The sequence below is a fragment of the Festucalex cinctus genome, chromosome 1, assembly GCF_051991245.1.
Source record: "Festucalex cinctus isolate MCC-2025b chromosome 1, RoL_Fcin_1.0, whole genome shotgun sequence".
Lineage (NCBI taxonomy): Eukaryota > Metazoa > Chordata > Actinopteri > Syngnathiformes > Syngnathidae > Festucalex > Festucalex cinctus.
Window position 1 is genome coordinate 13378246 of NC_135411.1, and position 18764 is coordinate 13397009.

The following is an 18764-nucleotide window of genomic DNA, read 5'->3' on the forward strand; positions in this document are numbered from 1 at the left end:
ATTGAATCGCCGTTCATGAACCACTCATCTACATTACTCGGCACACGCTTCAGGGATTCGACCCGAGAAGCACATCACTAGTCCCCAGTACCTTTTGCCTGTTTTTTCCTCCCTAGTGGATAGTGATGCGCTTCTCGGGTCGAATCCCTGAAGCGTGTGCCGAGTAATGTAGATGAGTGGTTCATGAACGGCGATTCAATGCGTGTGTCGATGACGTACGTGATGACGTTTGAAGCCCCGCGAAGCGGGTGTACCACGTGACTGATTCAGGAACTGATTCGCTAGGTTTGAGTGTAGTTCGAAATAAAAGCGGCAAAGAAACACTATGGATTCCCCTTCACTTTTTGTGTTTTCGGGTCCCTTACTGCGGTACTTCTTTGCATTTTGCATTCGATTTGACCGACGACGACGAGCTTCTTTTTTGCGATGGAGTTCATGGAACCAGCAAGAAAGAGAAGATTCTCCCCTGTTTGGGAGCACTTTGAGCAGATCTCACCTCAGAAGGTAATGCACTGCCAAATATTACTGCACTATTCCAATAATAAAATAAAATTAAAATGTGACAACTGACAACACATAAAATTCACATTTTTCTTTTCTGAATACTTTTAGGTGAAGTGTCTGGTGTGTTCTAAGGTGCTTAGTTATAATAATAACACCTCAACTATGCTAAGGCACTTTAGAGTCTTGCACGGCAACGAGGAGACCAACCAGGCTGAACCCAGCTCAGGTAGGCCATTTATATTCATAGCCCCACACTCCACTGTATGTTTTTATTTATTTTTTTTTTAAATAACTCAGACATGTAATTTAATTTAGCTGACAAGGTTGACTTGGCTGAGTTGTTGGTGGATATGGTGATTGAGGATTCCCAGCCGTTCACCTTGGTGGACGGCAGTGGATTCAAAAAACTTATGAAAGCTTTAGCTCCTTCCTACATTCTACCAACACGGCAGGTATGTATGTCACAACATGAAGCACTATATTATCGGATTAACCATTTCAATACTATTCACTTCAATAAACTATACTTTTGTTTTAGACTTTGAAAGCCATGGTGGAAAAAAAGGTACAAGGAAACCAAGGATAAAACAAAAGCCATTGTGGCTAAAGCATCTGCATGTAGTTTGACATCAGATATGTGGACTTCCATCAATACTGATGCCTATCTAGCTGTGACATGTCACTTCATTGATGAAACCACGTCCCTTCAATCAGTTGTACTGGGGGTGCAGCATTTCCCTGAGGCACACACTGCAGCAAACATGGCTTCTATGAAAACTTTGCTAATGTCTGAGTGGGGTATCAGTGAAAAGGTGACATGTCTAGTGACTGATGGTGCAGCAAATATGGGAGCTTGTGCCAGAGAGCTTCATATGCGTCACACCATTTGTGTGGCACATACGCTAAATCTTTTGGTAAAAAAAGCTCTTGACCAATGTCCAGAATTATTCCACATCCGGACAAACTGTCGAAAGATAGTTGGTTATTTCAAGAGCAGCACTACAGCAAAGGTAAGCTCCTTGTCATATGTAACATATTTAATTGTTTTCTATACACTGATTTGACTCTTGATTTTGTTGTAGGAGAGACTAACTCAGATGCAAGTTCAAATGGGCCTTCCGGTGCTTAAACTTCTTCAGGAGGTTGATACAAGGTGGAACAGCACTTATCTCATGCTTCAGCGTATGTACACTTTGAGAGAGCCTGTCGGAGCAGCTTTGGCTGGTTTACGTACTGATCTGACACCATTGTCTGCTGAACAATACAGAATCATTGCTGACTGTCTAAAAGTATTAGAGCCATTTAACCATGCTACAATTGAGCTGTCTGAGGAGAAAAAGGTTTCAGGGTCAAAGGTAATTCCACTCTTGTCCATGTTGCATCACTCTCTGGATGAAGAGGAGATTCGACTGCTTCTAACTCCAGAGAGCACATCCATGGATGAGATCCTGCAAAGACAACTAAGAGAGAAGCTGAATAACCTCCAGTCGATGAGTATTATGTTTCTGGCTACTCTGCTCGACCCAAGGTTTAAAAAAACTAGGCTTCTTTAGTCCCAATAAAGCAGCAGAGGCAGAAAAAAGGCTCACGATTGAATGCGCAGCTATTATGAGGCGCACAGCGTCCTCATCTACATCATCATCATCATCCTCATCCTCATCATCATCAGAACCTTCCCACCAGTCTGTTGGAGGTATTTAATATTTCCTAATTGTGCTAATATTTAATAATAATTACTAATATCTGTTTATCTTTTCTAGGAAGCAAACTGTGGCATCATTTTGATACCTCAATCAAGCAAGAACCACAAATGTCACAGCAAATGCAACAGTTGAGGTGCAAAGGTATCTTGGAGAAGCAAATATCCCCAGAGTTGAAAATCCCCTTCACTACTGGGAAGCACAGAAATATGCGCTTCCAAGTTTATACAAACTTGCCGTCTCATATCTATGCACCCCTGCTTCATCAGTACCATGTGAAAGAGTTTTTTCAAAAGCAGGTGAAATTCTATGCAAAAAAAGAAACCGCCTGAGTCCAAAAACTTTGGAAAAAATATTGTTTTTAAATAAAAATGAATAAGCACTTTATTTTACCTCCTTATTTCACATTTTCACTTGTTGCATAAGCACAAACATAGACAAAGTAACACAGAACAATTCATGTTAAAACACTCTTCAGATATATATTCTTTTGTATTTAGAGCATGATTTACACCCCACCATTTTATTGCATGCACCAAGCATGTTATACATTTTTCTGTCCACATGATGGCGTAGTCGAGGAAATGAATCATCTTGAAGCCCCTACGTGTGTGTGTGAAGCTTTTCACTGCAGGGCTTCACTGCTTTACGGGGCTTCATTTTGCCATCACTACTAGTGGAGCGCTTTTTGTTCTCCACTTTTTTGCTTCCCTGTTCTCCTCTCAGCTTGAGAGGAGACACCTGTTGGCCGGAAATAAACCTGCTGCCTTGGTGGCTTACCTTACGCCTGCGTCTGAGTCCTACCTTACCTCGTCGTGTCATTGGTTTAGTTTTGGGTGTTTCTGTTGTCCGGTTTGGTCTTCCCTAGTCTCGTCATAGTTAAACTCGTCCACCTGTGTGTGTCTCCCCCTCCCCGTATGTGTTGCTAATTAGTGTCCTCTGCCTGCTGTGTTTCCCAGGTGTGTCTTGTTCGAGTCTCGTTAGTGTTGTATTTAGTCAGTAGTGTTTGTTTACATGCGGTGGTAGGCTGGTAGCATTGTCTTGTCTTGTCTTGTACTGATGAGGTGTGCTGTGCTTGTAGTGTTTATGTCTAGTCAAGTTCTCCACGTCAACTCAGGTCTCCACATCATGCTAAGTCTGTCCACGTCATGCTAAGTCTGTCAATGTCATGCCAAGTCTGTCCACGTCATGCCCCGTCCGTCCACATTCAGTCCAGTCATGGCAAACCAGTCTGCTCACGTTCCGTCCTGTCTTTATTATGGTTATGATCAATAAAGTTATTCTCAGTCCCCTTCCCATCATGTGTTTCTGCCATCGAGTCCATCTCCCCACATCCACTTGCTCCACACTCCTTCTTCATGACACATACTGTACAACCAAAATACACTTTTGAGTGCATCACAGTAATTATTTTAATTTTTCTGCTCTTTGAAATGTATTTTCCCCCCCCACATCAAACATACATCAGATCTGGCAAATTATGCTTAGATATTTTATGTTTCCATCCTCAATTATAAGGAATTCCCCAATTAAGAACAACAAGGGCTTGATGGCGCACTTGTAAAAATGAGCATGTGATATCGCAGTGACACAAGCCATTGTAGTTATGGAACAAAAACACAAAGAAAGCGACTCTGGTACGGCTGGGTGACAACAGAAGCAGATCACTTCAAAGCGCAATTGTTTGGGTGCGCTCATCGTTGCTCTTGTTGGGTACGTTAAGGGGGCTGATTAATGCCAAAATACATTTCCTATTTCTAGCTTACGAACATATTGACTAGCACGTTAGCATAGGTTAGTGATGGACTACAATCAGTCAGGGCTCGCCAACCTTCTTGAAACTGAAAGCGACTAGTTTGATACGCACTTCTGAAGTAATTAATAATTGATTATATCCATCTATTCAACGGTAGAATACTGACCATGCTAATAATTTCTCACAATAGTTATAAATAATAAGTAGGAAACATACATAATCAATATGCCCCACCATGTACATCTTTGCAAGTGTTTACAGTTTCAAATGACCACTTTTACAACATTCCTCGGAAATCACAATGTCCCATCATAGGTGAGCTATTTTTAGAACAGGGTGTGCTCACCTGATATTGATGATATGTCAAGAAAATAGGGCCAAAATATATCTACAATCCACAGTGGTGGGAAATATCAAAGTACAAATACTGCGTTGGAGTAAGATTACAGTTATAACCTTTGTTGTCAATACACACATTGTCCATTACCTGTTACCTTGTTATTAAAAACAAATGTTACTATAACATTTAATATTCATGGTTTTAAGTTGTTGGGGTTTTTTTGGGCAAAATTTGTTGCCAATGATTGCACAACCAGACATGTAGTCCAAAAAAAAATTCAGTAGGATGGCCAAGGTGACGCAACATCTCACCGGTGGACATCATGTGCAAATGTTCTTTTCAAAAGACAGATTCGCTTTGAGTATTCATTCAGCCCAATTGTAAAAATGCTCTTTAAATATGTAGTTATGACTTGCCAAGGTGCCTAAGGATAATGCATCCATGTGAAACTAGCTCCACCACTGTGTGCAATAAATGACTGAAATATGTCACAGTCACGCATTCTGTCTCTGATTGGTTGTTTTAAAAATATTTTTCTTTTAATTACTTAGAGGAATTAGAGGCAAAAGATGGGACCAGAGAAGTCAGGGTTTGAAGTGTTTTTTTTTTTGTTTTTTTTTGTCATACTGCCATTAATAAAATAATGTGTAGTTTTGCGAAGTTATGAAAGCAGCCATTGTATGTAATTGACAAGATTTTTTTTTTCTTTAAACACACATCTGTATTACAGAGAGTGAGTACTTTTGACACCATTGGTTGTCCAAGCAAAACACACACGCACACACACGTGATCAATCTACTTAATTGACTCCCTTAAAGGGGTCTGTGGTGAAACAAAGTGAGGAAGATGAGCCTGATGAAGGGGTTGGAGGGAGGGGCGGGGGGGCGATGTGGTGGCGCAGCCGTGAGGCAGAGCAGTCTCTCCCGGGCACAGCAGATCACAAAATGGCTTGACTGAGTAACCAAACGCTCTGGAGTCTTTATGTTTTTGATTACATTTAATAATGGACGAGCCGAATATCCTGAGACGACGCGGGCTACAGGTAAATAAATAAATGGACGCTGTCACGACACGCCTCTTGTTTCCAGGCAAATTAAAACGTGCGTGAAGATGAGCCACATCGGCGACGAGACAGTATTTGATGATTTGCATTTGTGTGTGATGTCGATTTTACTTCCTCTATAAGTAATCGTACATCATGTGTTGATCATTTGTACGGGCGGTGGCAGTGTTGTGATGTGACCACCGGTTTGTGTTTATTTTGGAACATCTCATTACAAGGCTTTGGTAAATGTGGTTGCCTTGGTGATAAGAGGTGCACACATGATCTGGACAGGAACACCTCCTTTATCTTCTCCCGAGTGCCATGTTTGTTTCTCTTTGATGGCAATAATGAAGTGCCCGAGCTGCTGTATTCTTTGTTCATCTGTTTGTTTGTTCGTTCGTTCGTTTGTTTGTTTTTGTGGAGAATGTCAGAATTAAAATAAGATGTTGGGGTAGTAAAGAGACGTTTAATATAATTTTGATTTATGTGGTAACTGGGTTACTATAACACAGTCAAGGTGCATTTGTTTGGACCAACAACAAAAATAGGTAATGAGAGTTAAATTATCGAGCCATTTTCTTGATAACTACCAAAAGTGCTTGTTAGTCACGTGATACACCTAAAGTGGTACTATGAATCAAAAATAAACTTGCCATTGAAGAAACCAAGGTGGTATCATTATGTTTAACATGACTGTATTTTGATGTGAAATTCATCACAGCTGTGTGTGCTCATAGATAAAAAGAAATCTCACAGGAAACCACCAAATAAAAAATGTCACAAAAATACAGCATATTGAAATAATGATGTCTTAATTTACTCATGAATGTACTTAGAGTGAAATCTTCGCGGGTTATGTTAAACACAAAGTTTTTTTGTTTTTTTTTCTGTTGTATGAATGACTCAACTTGTAAGAGCATTTAATTGTTCTGCTTGTCACTATAAATCACCTTTTGTCATTTATAAATAATATTTTTTTGACCAACATTATTCATAAAAAGACATTATTACTAATATTACAGTCAGAACAGATTAGAATAAAAACAGTGAGCTCACTTGTGCCAATCACATGGCTAAGATGGCCTAGTGAAGTCTTCGCGCTGTATTCTCTGTGACTCAGAACCTATTTGTAACACATGAAACTAGGCCACACCGCAGCTAATGACATTTACATGCACTGACGGGGGATCCATTAGAAGAACTTTTTATGCAGTAGCTTGTTCAACATGTAATGATTTTTCGGAGTAGTTTCACAAAAGACTCTTAATTTCGGGTTTCATATGCTACCAGGACACATATGTCATTGAAATGTTGATGTCTGTCACATCAGTGTGAAAATTTAAAAGGAAGAGATGCCTTGATGAGTGACATGAGAGCATGCTTTTTATGTCACATAATGTTTCTATTGCCACATTTCTAATTTGCTTCTCCATTTCTTTATTTCAGAAAGAGCTGAGTCTTCCACGGAGGGGAAACGTGTAAGTGATACAAAGTCATTTTCTTACAACCGGCTCATCCAGATTTCTTGTCACCTGTCAGTTTATCAGTGGATGTCCTTCCTACGGGTTTTTCACGCTCTGACTGGTTTTATGTTAACTTAAGCAGCAAAGTGGAAACATGTCGGTTGGGCAAAGTTTGAATATTTATATTTTCTTGAACTTTTTTTTTCCTGGGAGTTCATCCCAGTTTTACAAAGCAGCTTGACAAATTTTAACCTGTTCCGGAACATCTGCATTGTGTTTACAAGAAAGATTAAGGTTTATGTTCAGTTGCTCACATTGTGACAGTGAGGCAAACTCAGATAAGAGTCCATGAAATGTCGTACACAAAATGGAACACTTCATGCACTATTGCCCTGTAATTAACTGGCAAGGTCCAGGATGTAGTTCTTGTCAACAGTACCGTAAGAAATAGGAAAGTAATCGATGAAAAGATTTGAAGAGTTCTTATACTGACATGTATATACGACTGGATAGCCTATACACACCATTGCAAGCTGTTGAAATCACAGGGCGGCCATCTTACGCCTCCCATCTCACAAGCAGACTACGGTATACTTACAGATGAGACATATACAGCTCGTAGGCGGTTAGTGTAAGGCCGGAGGCGGGGTGGGCGTTTGTGTCGGGGTGGCCACTATTTTTTAACAAGTAAAAAAATCAATCAATAAATAAATAGGCCTAACAAGTGGATGGTATGTGCTGCTTTGAAGACCCCCTTTTCCTTTTATCGCTCAGTTCTTAGACCCCAATATTAGATTTGGCAGAGGCATCTTTTGTTGAATTACAGTTATAATTCTTTAATTAAAAATATACAAGTTTCCTCATGTAAACATCATTAAGCATATAATTTGTACATGTATTTGAGGCAAGTTGTAAAATGTCTGAAGTCTTTCTTGTTTATGTTTAATACATTTAAAACACCATAAATTATGCGATTTCTACTAAGTACTGTCTCAAATATGCTCCAATTTCGATATTGTAAATGTATAGCATCGTATGCAGAGAATCGATTCGTGGGAGGAGCAATATGGCGGCCACCTCAAAAGTCTTGGCTTCTCGGCTAGCCAGTCATATAGATCAGCACTGTTTTAATGCAGTATCCGGGCCTCTGCCGATACCGGTATCGGAACAACACTAGTTAAGACAGGTGGAAGTTAAGGGAGGTGCTGCAGGAGTGTCTTGGTGTCACAGACTGGTTTGTTTTTAAATATTGGTTTACCTTTATCTTTCAAAACGACTTTTTTTTTTTTGTCTTCTGTGGTTTTTATTAGATTTTATTTCTGTAAAGCACTATGACTGGCGAGCAGTTACTGCAAATAGCTAGTTGCCATATATTGAAGTATTTGAACTTCTCAAGACAGCCTTTTTTTAAAAGGCATTGCCGACATGACCCATCTCCCAGCCCTCCAATTTTGTCCGAGGGCTCTTGAAGGCAACACATTTTCCTCCTCCCTCCAGTATAGATTTGTGCGCATGCGTCGTGCGTCGCTGCTGTGACTGGAAAGGGTTTTTTTTTTAATCACCCTTTATAAAAAAAAAATTGTGTGTGTCGCCGTTATCAGTCGATAATGTCGCATGGTGGCGAGGACAGAGTTTTCCTGAAGCGTAACGGGTGACAGGGGAGTACCTAGAAGGGCGGACATGGCCGTAGAAGCGGCTCGTCATCACCAAGCTGGCGAGCCGCGGGTCGGGGCTCAGTTTTTACCGAAGCTGAACGACGGAGTTGAGCCTTCGTCCGGACGTTGCCGACTAACCAGGCTAAGCTAACTGGCTCCAATGAAGCTCCACTGGGGGAGAGTCTCTGGCACGAGCCCCTGGTTGTAGAGGACAACTCCCGTGCGTGGATTGCCTTTATCGGTCACCACCACCATGGCTGACCAGAACCATTACTGGACGGTGCTACCGAGCTACAAAACTAGTTTTGTTACCGGGGCCATGATGAAAAGAACCAAAGGGTAAAATAATAATCATTAAAATGCTATGCTGTTAGCTGTCTTTTAACCATCTTACCAGGGCTTTGGTCACAAGTTTCCATAATTGCTTTTTATTACGAACTGTGTATGTTTGTTGAATGCGCCCAAGTTCTTGTTTCTGACAGACAAACGTGTACGTGTGGACTGCACATTGTCTGCACCAATCTGTCGCATAAAACGCTACAAAATACCAGTGCAGAATGATCGATATTCCGATGTGATCATGATGTTAACTCCTCTATGGGCGTTTGATTGAATTAGGTTTCCCTAATAGACCACCTATGCCTTGTTCTGTACTGACAAACGATCTTGTAACGTTCATATCGAGCCTATGCATCATAGTTTATGGCAGCTTTATCTCCCTTGACCGACATAAGAGGCATTCAGTAGGACAGCGGTGGTGCATGCTTTTCTATTTACAACCGACGTTGCTGATAAGGGTTCTTTAGGAGTGAAACGTGCTCTGACTGGCCATTTTATCGGGTACACCTGCAATATCTTAAGAATTGCAAGACTAATGCAGTGGTGGTACGTTGACTTTCAAACCAGTTCACTAATTCATTCCTTGACCACACTCGTCGTAACTCATAAATTAATGGCAGTGAGGTGTGCCTTACCTAGAAAGCAAGTGGGAGTCATACAGTTGTTCATTGCAGAGGATAAAGAATATCATGTGTGACTGTGTACTGTTGTAATACACTCTTTTTTTTTTGGTCAAATATCTGTAGCTTAAAGGATTATGTTGATGCTAATGCTTATAGGGATGCACAATAATGCTATTTTCAACCGATACCGATAAACCAATCATTTAGAAGTGCCGATATCGATAACCGATAAGTAAGCCGATAATTGTTTGCAAAATTAACTTGAATACAAATGCTTTCGAGTCCTACTCTAAGTCTAACAAATACATTGAAACATTGTATAAACTTTGCACAATGTTTCAATGTATGTAAAGCACCATGAAGCTGAATTTTATTGATATGAGCAACAAGCGCAACAGTTGGACCAACGTGGCATGTCTAGAATTATTGCTGGATTTCTTTATCTGGTTTATTTGTATGAAGTCAAATTCCCAATAATTATTGGCAGATTTCTCTTATTATCTGGTTTATCTGTTTGATGTCAAATTAGTCGATAATTGCCGATAATTATTGGCTACCGATATTATCGTGCATCCCTAAATGCTTATCATTGCATAATTTGAATGTGTTGTCATAAACCTCAAGTTAGCATACCGTTTTAAATTGTTTTATGTTTAACAGTAAACAGAGCCTCTTCTTTTGATTAATAGTTAAAAATTCTATCTGATGCTGTCATATAAATGCAGGTACTCCAATTTGCGCTGGCAAGTCTAAGAGGAAAAAAAAAAAAAAAAAGGGCTAAATGACGGCTCATATGTCGAAAAACTTGTAAGTCTTGTCACTCGTTTCTTAAAGGCACCACTGTAATTGACAGATCCATTCACCTATTCCAGCACTTACAAAACAAACAAAAGGTATGCGGTGTTTATAAAGGAAAAATAACACTGTGACTGTATTTTATGAAAATATCATACAACATAATATGAATGTAATTAACTCATTCACTGCCATTGACGGAAAAAGACGTCAAATGATACATTTTTGCTGGGCTGGCAGTGAATGTGATAAATAAAATGGTTTTATAAAGCTTAATTGCTTTATATACCCTCATACACTGGACCGAGAGGGACCTGTGAAGAATAATGCTCTGGTTAACCAAGTTGCTAAATATGCCAAAATGTTATGCCAAATATTTAAGTTAAATTTCCTTATGAGAGTACACGTGTGGCCCTGTATGCATTAGTTATTTGGCCAAATGTACATAATGACGTGTCCAGTGAGGATTTTTGAAAAAATAGAGTTTTGGTTTCTTTTCTAACTAGGGTCAGACATCAATCATGCGACCTACTAATTACTGTGGCTTTCAATGCAGCTCCATGATTGTATGCACTATGCAACACAACATCTCCCCATAAGCAGACGTGGAACATTGAGCCACTGTATATTCATCATGCTGTGTCATGACAGGCATCTATTGTGTCCCTGCTGACTTATACGCAGCCCATGACAACGTTCCTTTCATGCCTTTGTTCTGGTTTGATTTCCTCCGAAGAATAAAATGAAAGACATACAAGAATGTTTGTGCGTTGAGCTGCAGATGTTTTTACGTGTGTCAAACCTTTTATCTTTTCTTCTTTCTGTCACTGTATTTCTTCTGCCGGTTTTTGGTTCCTCTCACTTGGTGGCATAAACATAAAAGTGTGTGAATCTGCTTCTGCAGTGACCCAGAAATGTCAACATCTATCGACGTTCACATCCCCTGAATCATTTTAGATCACGTGTTGCAGGAACAGGGAAATGTTATCAATATCTTGAGGTTGAAAACGAGTTGATGCGACAACAAGCTTTTTTTGGGTGGAGAAATATCACATCTTTTACAGTTTAGAAAACAACCTCAATATAGGGAATCATTATACACCTTTAAAAGAAATCCTTTTTAGAATCGCATAGTGGTGTAGATGACTATAGATGACTATACTGTTGTTATCAAAGTTGATGTTTAATTTTTGTACTGTACTATTACAATGATTGACCTCTCTTCTTGTATTATTGATTTAAAAAATGTAAAATTGTTACTTTAACCATCCCCTGTACACTAGGGATGTAGCGATATCCAAACATCACGATACGATACGATACTGTCATGATATGAAGGTCACAAACTGATAATTATCACAATATTGTGGGGAGGTTGGCGATACGAAAAAAGGTCACCATAATGTAAAAAAATGAGCTCATACTAAATAAAATACACACAATATTGTACCTACAATAACACTTAATATTGAGGCACATACTTGCTAATGCAAACACATTGAGCTCCTCCACATATTGACTCGGTTCAGAATCCTATTATGTGCTTCTTCATCTGACCATAAGCGTGGATTTTAGACATAGAAGGGCCAAAACATGCCTTGTGAAAATTAAGCTGCACTAAAAAACTAGCCACAGAACTGCACAAATGGAACTCAGCCTGACTTTTTTTTTTTTTTAAACAGATGTGCTGCTTTTAATATCGTGACATGATGACGATGATATATTGTCTTAATATCGCGATATCACAATATTTGTGATATCGTTACAGCCCTACTGTACACTTCCCAAAGGTTTTAGGATGGTGACAGTTTGTCAGTTCTGTTTTTATTATTTCCTATAGGACACAATACACGTCTTAGAAATAAAAGGTTGTCAGCCAGTCACAGGCTGACCAGCGTCCCGGAACAGATTGTGTCTGACCTTAGTCGTACCGCTGTATACTTTTAAGAACTTGAGTGCATACTGTATAAAGCAGTAGTATAGACTCTTTGACACGTCGATCAAGTGACGTTTTTACACTGGCGTTAGTGTGGTCTGTGTGAAATGTTAAGTCTGACCGCTAACACAAGAGGATCAACCCAAACAAGATTAATCCAAGATGATACAGATGGATTCCGTGATTGCACTTGAGTGTATGCAGAGTTCATTCAATTTTCTGTCATCCATGTCGTGGTAATCCGCAGAAGTTACATTAAGGCAACGAGACTTGTTGAACCCGTTTCACCTTGACAGTTTTGCAGATATATAGTTCAGTCAGCACAATCTATTAAGTACATTGATCTTTGCTACGTGGAGTTGTGCTCATCCATGGTGATGGATCTGCAATGGTATGGAAAGTGCACAGTTGTGTCATTGGCGTCAATGGGTGCATCTAGCCTCCTTTAACCTGTCAGACAAGGCTTTTTTTTTTTTTTGTATCAGGTGTTCTCAACCCAGTCATGGGAACACTTCCAGCTATGTTATCAAATAAATCAGTATGCGATGCGTGTGACGTTGTATTCCCATGACCTTAATATATGGTTACTATGAATACGCTTTTTTTTTTTTTTTAATCTGCATAGATCATGTTTGTGTAAGCACATTGCATAAGTAAATGTTTCACCTTTTCTCTGTTAAATTTGTTTTCCTCCTCTCACACAGAGCCCGTAACAACAAGAGAAGGAGTTTGGCGGTCGGGACCCCTTCGCCCACGCTCTCACGACCGCTTTCACCTCTCCCACTTGCCACAGGTACTTGTGCGCTTTTGTGTTGACAGTCGTGCACCGGCTGAGATGTGTGTGCTTGTGTGTGATTATTGCTTGGCAGTCTCGTTTGATGAGCTGTGGGCATGATGATGGAGGGGGTCCAACATTTATTTAACATTTATAACATTTTTTTTCATGGTTTCCCTTTTAAATGCTTGAGATCACCAAACAAATGTCAAGGTGAGACAAAGATGACCAAAGATGATTTTTTTTTTTTTTTTTTTTTTTCTTTTTTTTTGCACCGCTGCAGTAGTGCTTGTTTTGATGCGGAATGTCACAAGATTGTCAGTATTTGCCCTCTAGTGTTATTTGTTTATTTCCTGTCAGTGGATGCCAATGTGATAGGACTACGTTGCATAAAGGAATCAAAGACCTCCTTATGCCGAGCTCAGCAAACATAACTTTTTTTTTTTTTTTGGCCGTTCACGACGGTCGCTATGTCAGATTACCAGACATGATGTCAGAAATTCCTTCTGTGTCTTGGACCTGGCAAGTAACCACAATACACTGACACTGACCAGACACAGCCCGATCATCATTTGCTGCCAGTAACGGTCCGTCAGCTATTACTTTAATTTTTGCCCATAACTGCTACACAGTAAAATAAGAATGGCCTAATATTGGCTAATACAATTAGTCGGCTAATTAATTGGTTGAGTCATAAAGTAAACATGGTTTACTATTGTTAGTAGGTTGTAAGTTTCTAACGCGCTGTGTTTCTTCAGCTGGCAGCAGTCCTTCAGAAAGTCCCCGAAATGTCACTGCCAGCAGCTCTGCTAACTTCCAGTTTGCCCGCAGGTAAGAGTTGACTTGTAAAAATAAACTTGAATATCGACATCAGGCGCTGCTTATCTGCTTACTACTGACACATTTTGAGATATTTATCTAATTCCGTAGAACTGATAGAATGGAGACTAACTAGGCAATCAAATGTAGGTTGTGTTTTCTTCTTGTGAATTGAATAAACTGGGTTTAAAAGATCACAAGAAAGAAAAGACCAGCAGGAAGTTGAAGTCAGGACTAACCAAAAAAAAAACCACCATATGGACACAACTTTTATTTTTTCCCGTCAGTCATCAAAGATACCACCTGTATTATTATTATTATTATTATTTTTTTATGAAAAAAAAAAACAACTTAAGATGGTAATAAAAGCATGTCCTGACATTTTACCTTCGCAATGGAAAAAAAGCCCAGCCAGCTAAAAAGCCTCAGGGCATCTTGCTGGTCACAGCTCTTGAGTATAGCTGCCAGCCAGTGCTACTGTGATTATGGGTGGAATTGCCTCTCAAAACACTTCTTTCAACTCACAGGAGTGCAGAGGAGCATGGCCCGTAATGGTCGACAGAATGGGGGGGAAAAAAGGTCTCTAATCTTAATGTGGAGTTTCCATGGTTTCTTAGACATACTGTATATTATTTATTTATGTATTTATTTAAAATTAAAATCAACAAAAAAAAATCATAAAAAATAATTCATCAAGTTAATTAAAAACAGTTTTAAAATGCTGTGGATTCATTAATGAATTACAGTACTCTGAAAGCTAAAGCAATTACGTCATTACACATGATCTATTCCTAAGTTTAAGTTACCGAGATAATGTTGCAAAGTTTACATGACACAAGCCAAAAGTGACACAAAAAAACAACAACATACTTTTCCTATTTACATGAAAATGCTGAAGATGGAGTTTGGGAAAATCTTCACCCTGGCCAGAGTTGTCCAAAAGGTCAGGGTACACATACAAAGGAAGTATACATAATATGTACTGCTTGAGTTTGTCAGAGATGCGGCATCACAGTCCTATAATATAGGGCTGGGTATCAATTCAAATTTCTTCAATTGATTTGATTTCTATTCACAAGAGTTCAGTTCGTTTTTCACGATTTGATTTGATTCACTTCAATTCAATCCAATATTGATCAATTATGGAACATCAATTCTTCTTAAATATCAAGGACATGATTAAAAACTCCACACAATCATTAAATTTGAAATTAAATTTTGCGGAGGCAATAACTGGTATAGTTTATTAATGAAAGTAACGTGTTATAATCACTTAAGTGTTACACAACATTGACATCAGCAAGGATGAGATGAAAATATTTTCATAATTGTAATTCAATAATTGTAAATATATTACATGAATTAAAAAGATTCTGAATTGTCTTAAAGTGCAACAAGTCAGGTCTTTTATAAATGTAAGAAAATACATTTAAATTCATGGGAATAGTACATTTTAACAAAACAGTACAATGCAAAAAACATTGGCCTTTAAAATTCTATTTTATTACGAATTTATGGGAAAAGAGATTAAAATCCATTAATGGTTTTATGAATCGATATCAGGCTTGAAACGAAAAATCGATTCTATCAGTTATTTTTTTCAACTTCACCCCACTATAATGGCACATAATTCACATCAATTCTGGGTTATGAGCATATTAGGTGTTGCACTGCAGTACAACATATTGCAGCATTTGCAAACGATGCATTATGCTATTTCATGAAGTCCGTATGACTCATCTACATTAAGACTTCATATGCTGCCAACGTGGAGACAAAGAATGCAGTGCAGCTTGGGCCGGTTCACTGGGTTCACGTGTTATTCAAACAGGTGTACAATTATTTTGTCACTCAAACATGGAACAGCACTAACATGTACAGGTAAGCACTGGCCTAAAGCCCGCTGCACACCTAGCGACACGACCAAACGTGACTGAACTGGACAATCGTGTCTCAGACACCAAGCGATTGACCCTTGCACTTACACAAGCTCATTGCAGCGCAAAAACTGCAACTCGTAATGTTGAAACGACGTCCATTATGATTCATAGTTTGAATTGCAGCAAAACTAGAAGGCACATCCATTGAGATTAGAATAGCCATTAAGTTGCAGCGGCCGCACTGAAAGACCACATCAGCATATGTTGCACATTTGAACCCAAAACGCAAAATAATCCGCAGGTCATGGTCACTCGGCAAAGTTTATGTTGTCATTTCATATTTAGCAACATGCCACTTAAAGCTTGCGTGAGGAGGCTTTGACCATGCTTGCTTGTCATCATGGATTGAATCATTGAAAGAAAGTGGGACATGTCCTGAGAGAAGCACGCTGGACAGATGGGGGCGGAAGCATCATGAATGTGTTACTTTTGCACACGGTTGTGTGAGTGTATGAAGGTAATGTCATTGCTGCATTATAACACAGAATAGGCTGGCAGGTGTTCAGCTGCAAAGTGGGACAGGGACACTAGAGCGTGACAGACAGACTTGTTCTGTCGCTCTCATTAAGCAGTGTTTACTTTGTTTCCAAATTCTTACACTTGTCTTTCACTCCCTCACATCGTCTTCTGCTCCATTTGGGCCTTTGCTGTCCCGCCTCTGTGAAGCCATCTGGCCCGTACTGAGAGGTAAGAAAACCATTAAAAAAAAAAAAAGTCAGTGTCTCTGCTTCTTCATATTACGATGACACACACACACACACACACATACATATATATATATATATATATATATATATATATATATATATATATATATTAGGGGTGTGAATTGCCTAGTACCTGACGATTCGATTCGTATCACGATTCACAGGTCACGATTCGATTCGATACCGATTAATCCCGATACGAATGGTCACGATTCGATACCGATTAATCCCGATACGAATTTATAAGTCGATTGTTGCGATTTTTTTACATTCAAATTTAGAAAATACTATCAGTAAATTTGTACATGTACACTGTAAGATTTGTATGAATATATTTATCTAAAACTTGAGGCTTATAACCGTGAGCCACTGTACACAAACAGTTTGCAATCTGTTTCACATTTGAACAGCATTAAAATAAAAATATTAAGGCTTAATGTGCCGTTCATATAACATTCTTCCATGCTCAAGGTGTGAATCCTAAAAAAAAAAAAAAAAAAAAAAAAAATCGATTCTGCCGATTATTGAATCGATTCGAGAATCGCGCGATGTAGTATCGCGATATATCGCCGAATCGATTTTTTTAACACCCCTAATATATATATATATATATATATATATATATATATATATATATATATATATATTACTGTTTTGTTTTTTTCAGCAGAGGAGATGGCCGAAGATGGTCTGTGGCATCAGTTCCCTCCTCTGGATACTGCACCAATGCACCCAGTTCATCTGTATCTGTAAGCTTCTATTTAAATCGATGTATTTGTGTCTCTCCTCCATATATTGCTTCCAAGACCCCTGCAGCGACCTTTACTGTGGCAATTGCAGCTTTTTAGTCCAGCTGATACTTCGCCCCCCTAAATCAATTTTCAAAGTGTGAAACTCTCACCTGCTCGCAGGCTTGAAACTGGCCTCGCGAACAGTGTGTGTTTTTGCTCCGCTGGACAGTCTGGAACCAAAACGTTCATTCATCGCAAGTCCGTGTTCTTGGCAAGAGGACAAACGTCGCTGGTGTCTACAGACTGTCGAGTGTGTCATTTCAGGCTCGCACATCAGCAAGGTTATTTTAGTTAAATAAAACTAACGGACAAAACTAAAATTCAAAAAACATTTTTGTTTACAAAATAAAATAAAAACACAACTGCTTTTTAAACTAGACTAAGTGCAATTTCTGGAGAAATTGCGTGGGAATGCTGAAGCTGAATGCTAATAGCTGAATGCATGTGGATTGCTTATGAATTAAATTGAGAAATAAATTATGATCTCCTGATTACTGGACAATGCACTTTACTGTGCCACCAAGCAGTATCAGAAACCTGGCAATGATGGTAAGTTTTATGTACGGAAGTGGGCGTCGAAAGTGACACTTAGAAAAAGTTCATTGTCTGTCCCATTGAAAATGAATGGGGAAAAGTCGATATTAAACGTCAAATTTAGCAAAGACTGTAAGTAATGTGGAACCAGACGATATATATATCCCGGGAGGCGTGAATTTTTTTAAGCTAGTTGAAATTTGAACAGTGCAAATTGGAAGTATTATGTGGGAGTTGTTACTTGGCAAAAAAGTGTGGAGAATAAAATAGTGTTGTTCCGATACCGTTTTTTTGGCCCCCTATACCGATACCCAGCTTTGCAGTTTTTTTTTTTCCCTCAATGTGAAAAAGCTGTCCTGCTATTGGTTCAGAGCATTCAAGGGCCAATAGGACATCTTAGATCGGCATGCAGTGAACATGTCACATATCAGTGAATGTCGTGCACCAGCAAGACACAAGATGCTGCATCCAAAATCCTATATTAGCGTTGGAATTAATGGTATCGGCATGTTACGTGTGAGTACTCACCGATACCACTGTTTTTATGCAGTATCGGGACCTCTGCCGATACCAGTATCTGTATCGGAACAACACTAGAATAAAAATCGCAACAGCATATGTGGGAATGCTTCAGCATTCCCACAGAAACAAATTAACAGAAACTACATTTTACATTTACAAAACTAGCTAAAATTAACAATAATTATAATGTCCTTAGTTTTCGTTTTTGGTACCGTAATTAATATACATGAGTCTATGGTGTTGATTTTAAATGTGATTGAAGTATATTGATATCCGTATTAACCGGAATAAAGACGTCACAGAAGTGACGTCATCTAGCTGCAGCCAATAGAAAATCCCCTTCAGATGATGTCGCTCCTGACAATTTTGTGTTTGACTTTTGGCTCCAATGGCTCGCCTTGCTTGCTTTGTCATTTAATTCAGCTGAAACGCAGCGCGAGGTAAGAAGTGCTTTTTTCCTTTTACCATGGTATTAAGTCTTGCACACAAATAGTATACATTTTTTTTTAATGAAAATTA

General features: G+C 39.0%; 1 protein-coding gene across 3 annotated transcripts in view; it reads left to right on the plus strand.

Annotated features, from left to right (window-relative positions):
- Positions 1–5195: 5195 nt before the first annotated feature.
- Positions 5196–18764, plus strand: part of mast3a (microtubule associated serine/threonine kinase 3a) — a 33994-nt gene continuing 20425 nt past the window's right edge. The window contains exons 1-6 of one of the 3 annotated variants that reach the window (XM_077517946.1): positions 5196–5343; positions 6793–6824; positions 12862–12950; positions 13691–13763; positions 16358–16378; positions 17066–17147. In XM_077517946.1, the coding sequence (XP_077374072.1) occupies positions 5305–5343; positions 6793–6824; positions 12862–12950; positions 13691–13763; positions 16358–16378; positions 17066–17147 (336 nt within the window). In that variant the 5' untranslated portion in view covers positions 5196–5304. Of the gene's footprint in view, positions 5344–6792; positions 6825–8340; positions 8804–12861; positions 12951–13690; positions 13764–16357; positions 16379–17065; positions 17148–18764 lie in introns of those variants that run through there. The other 2 variants (XM_077517929.1, XM_077517939.1) reach the window with 2 other exon arrangements.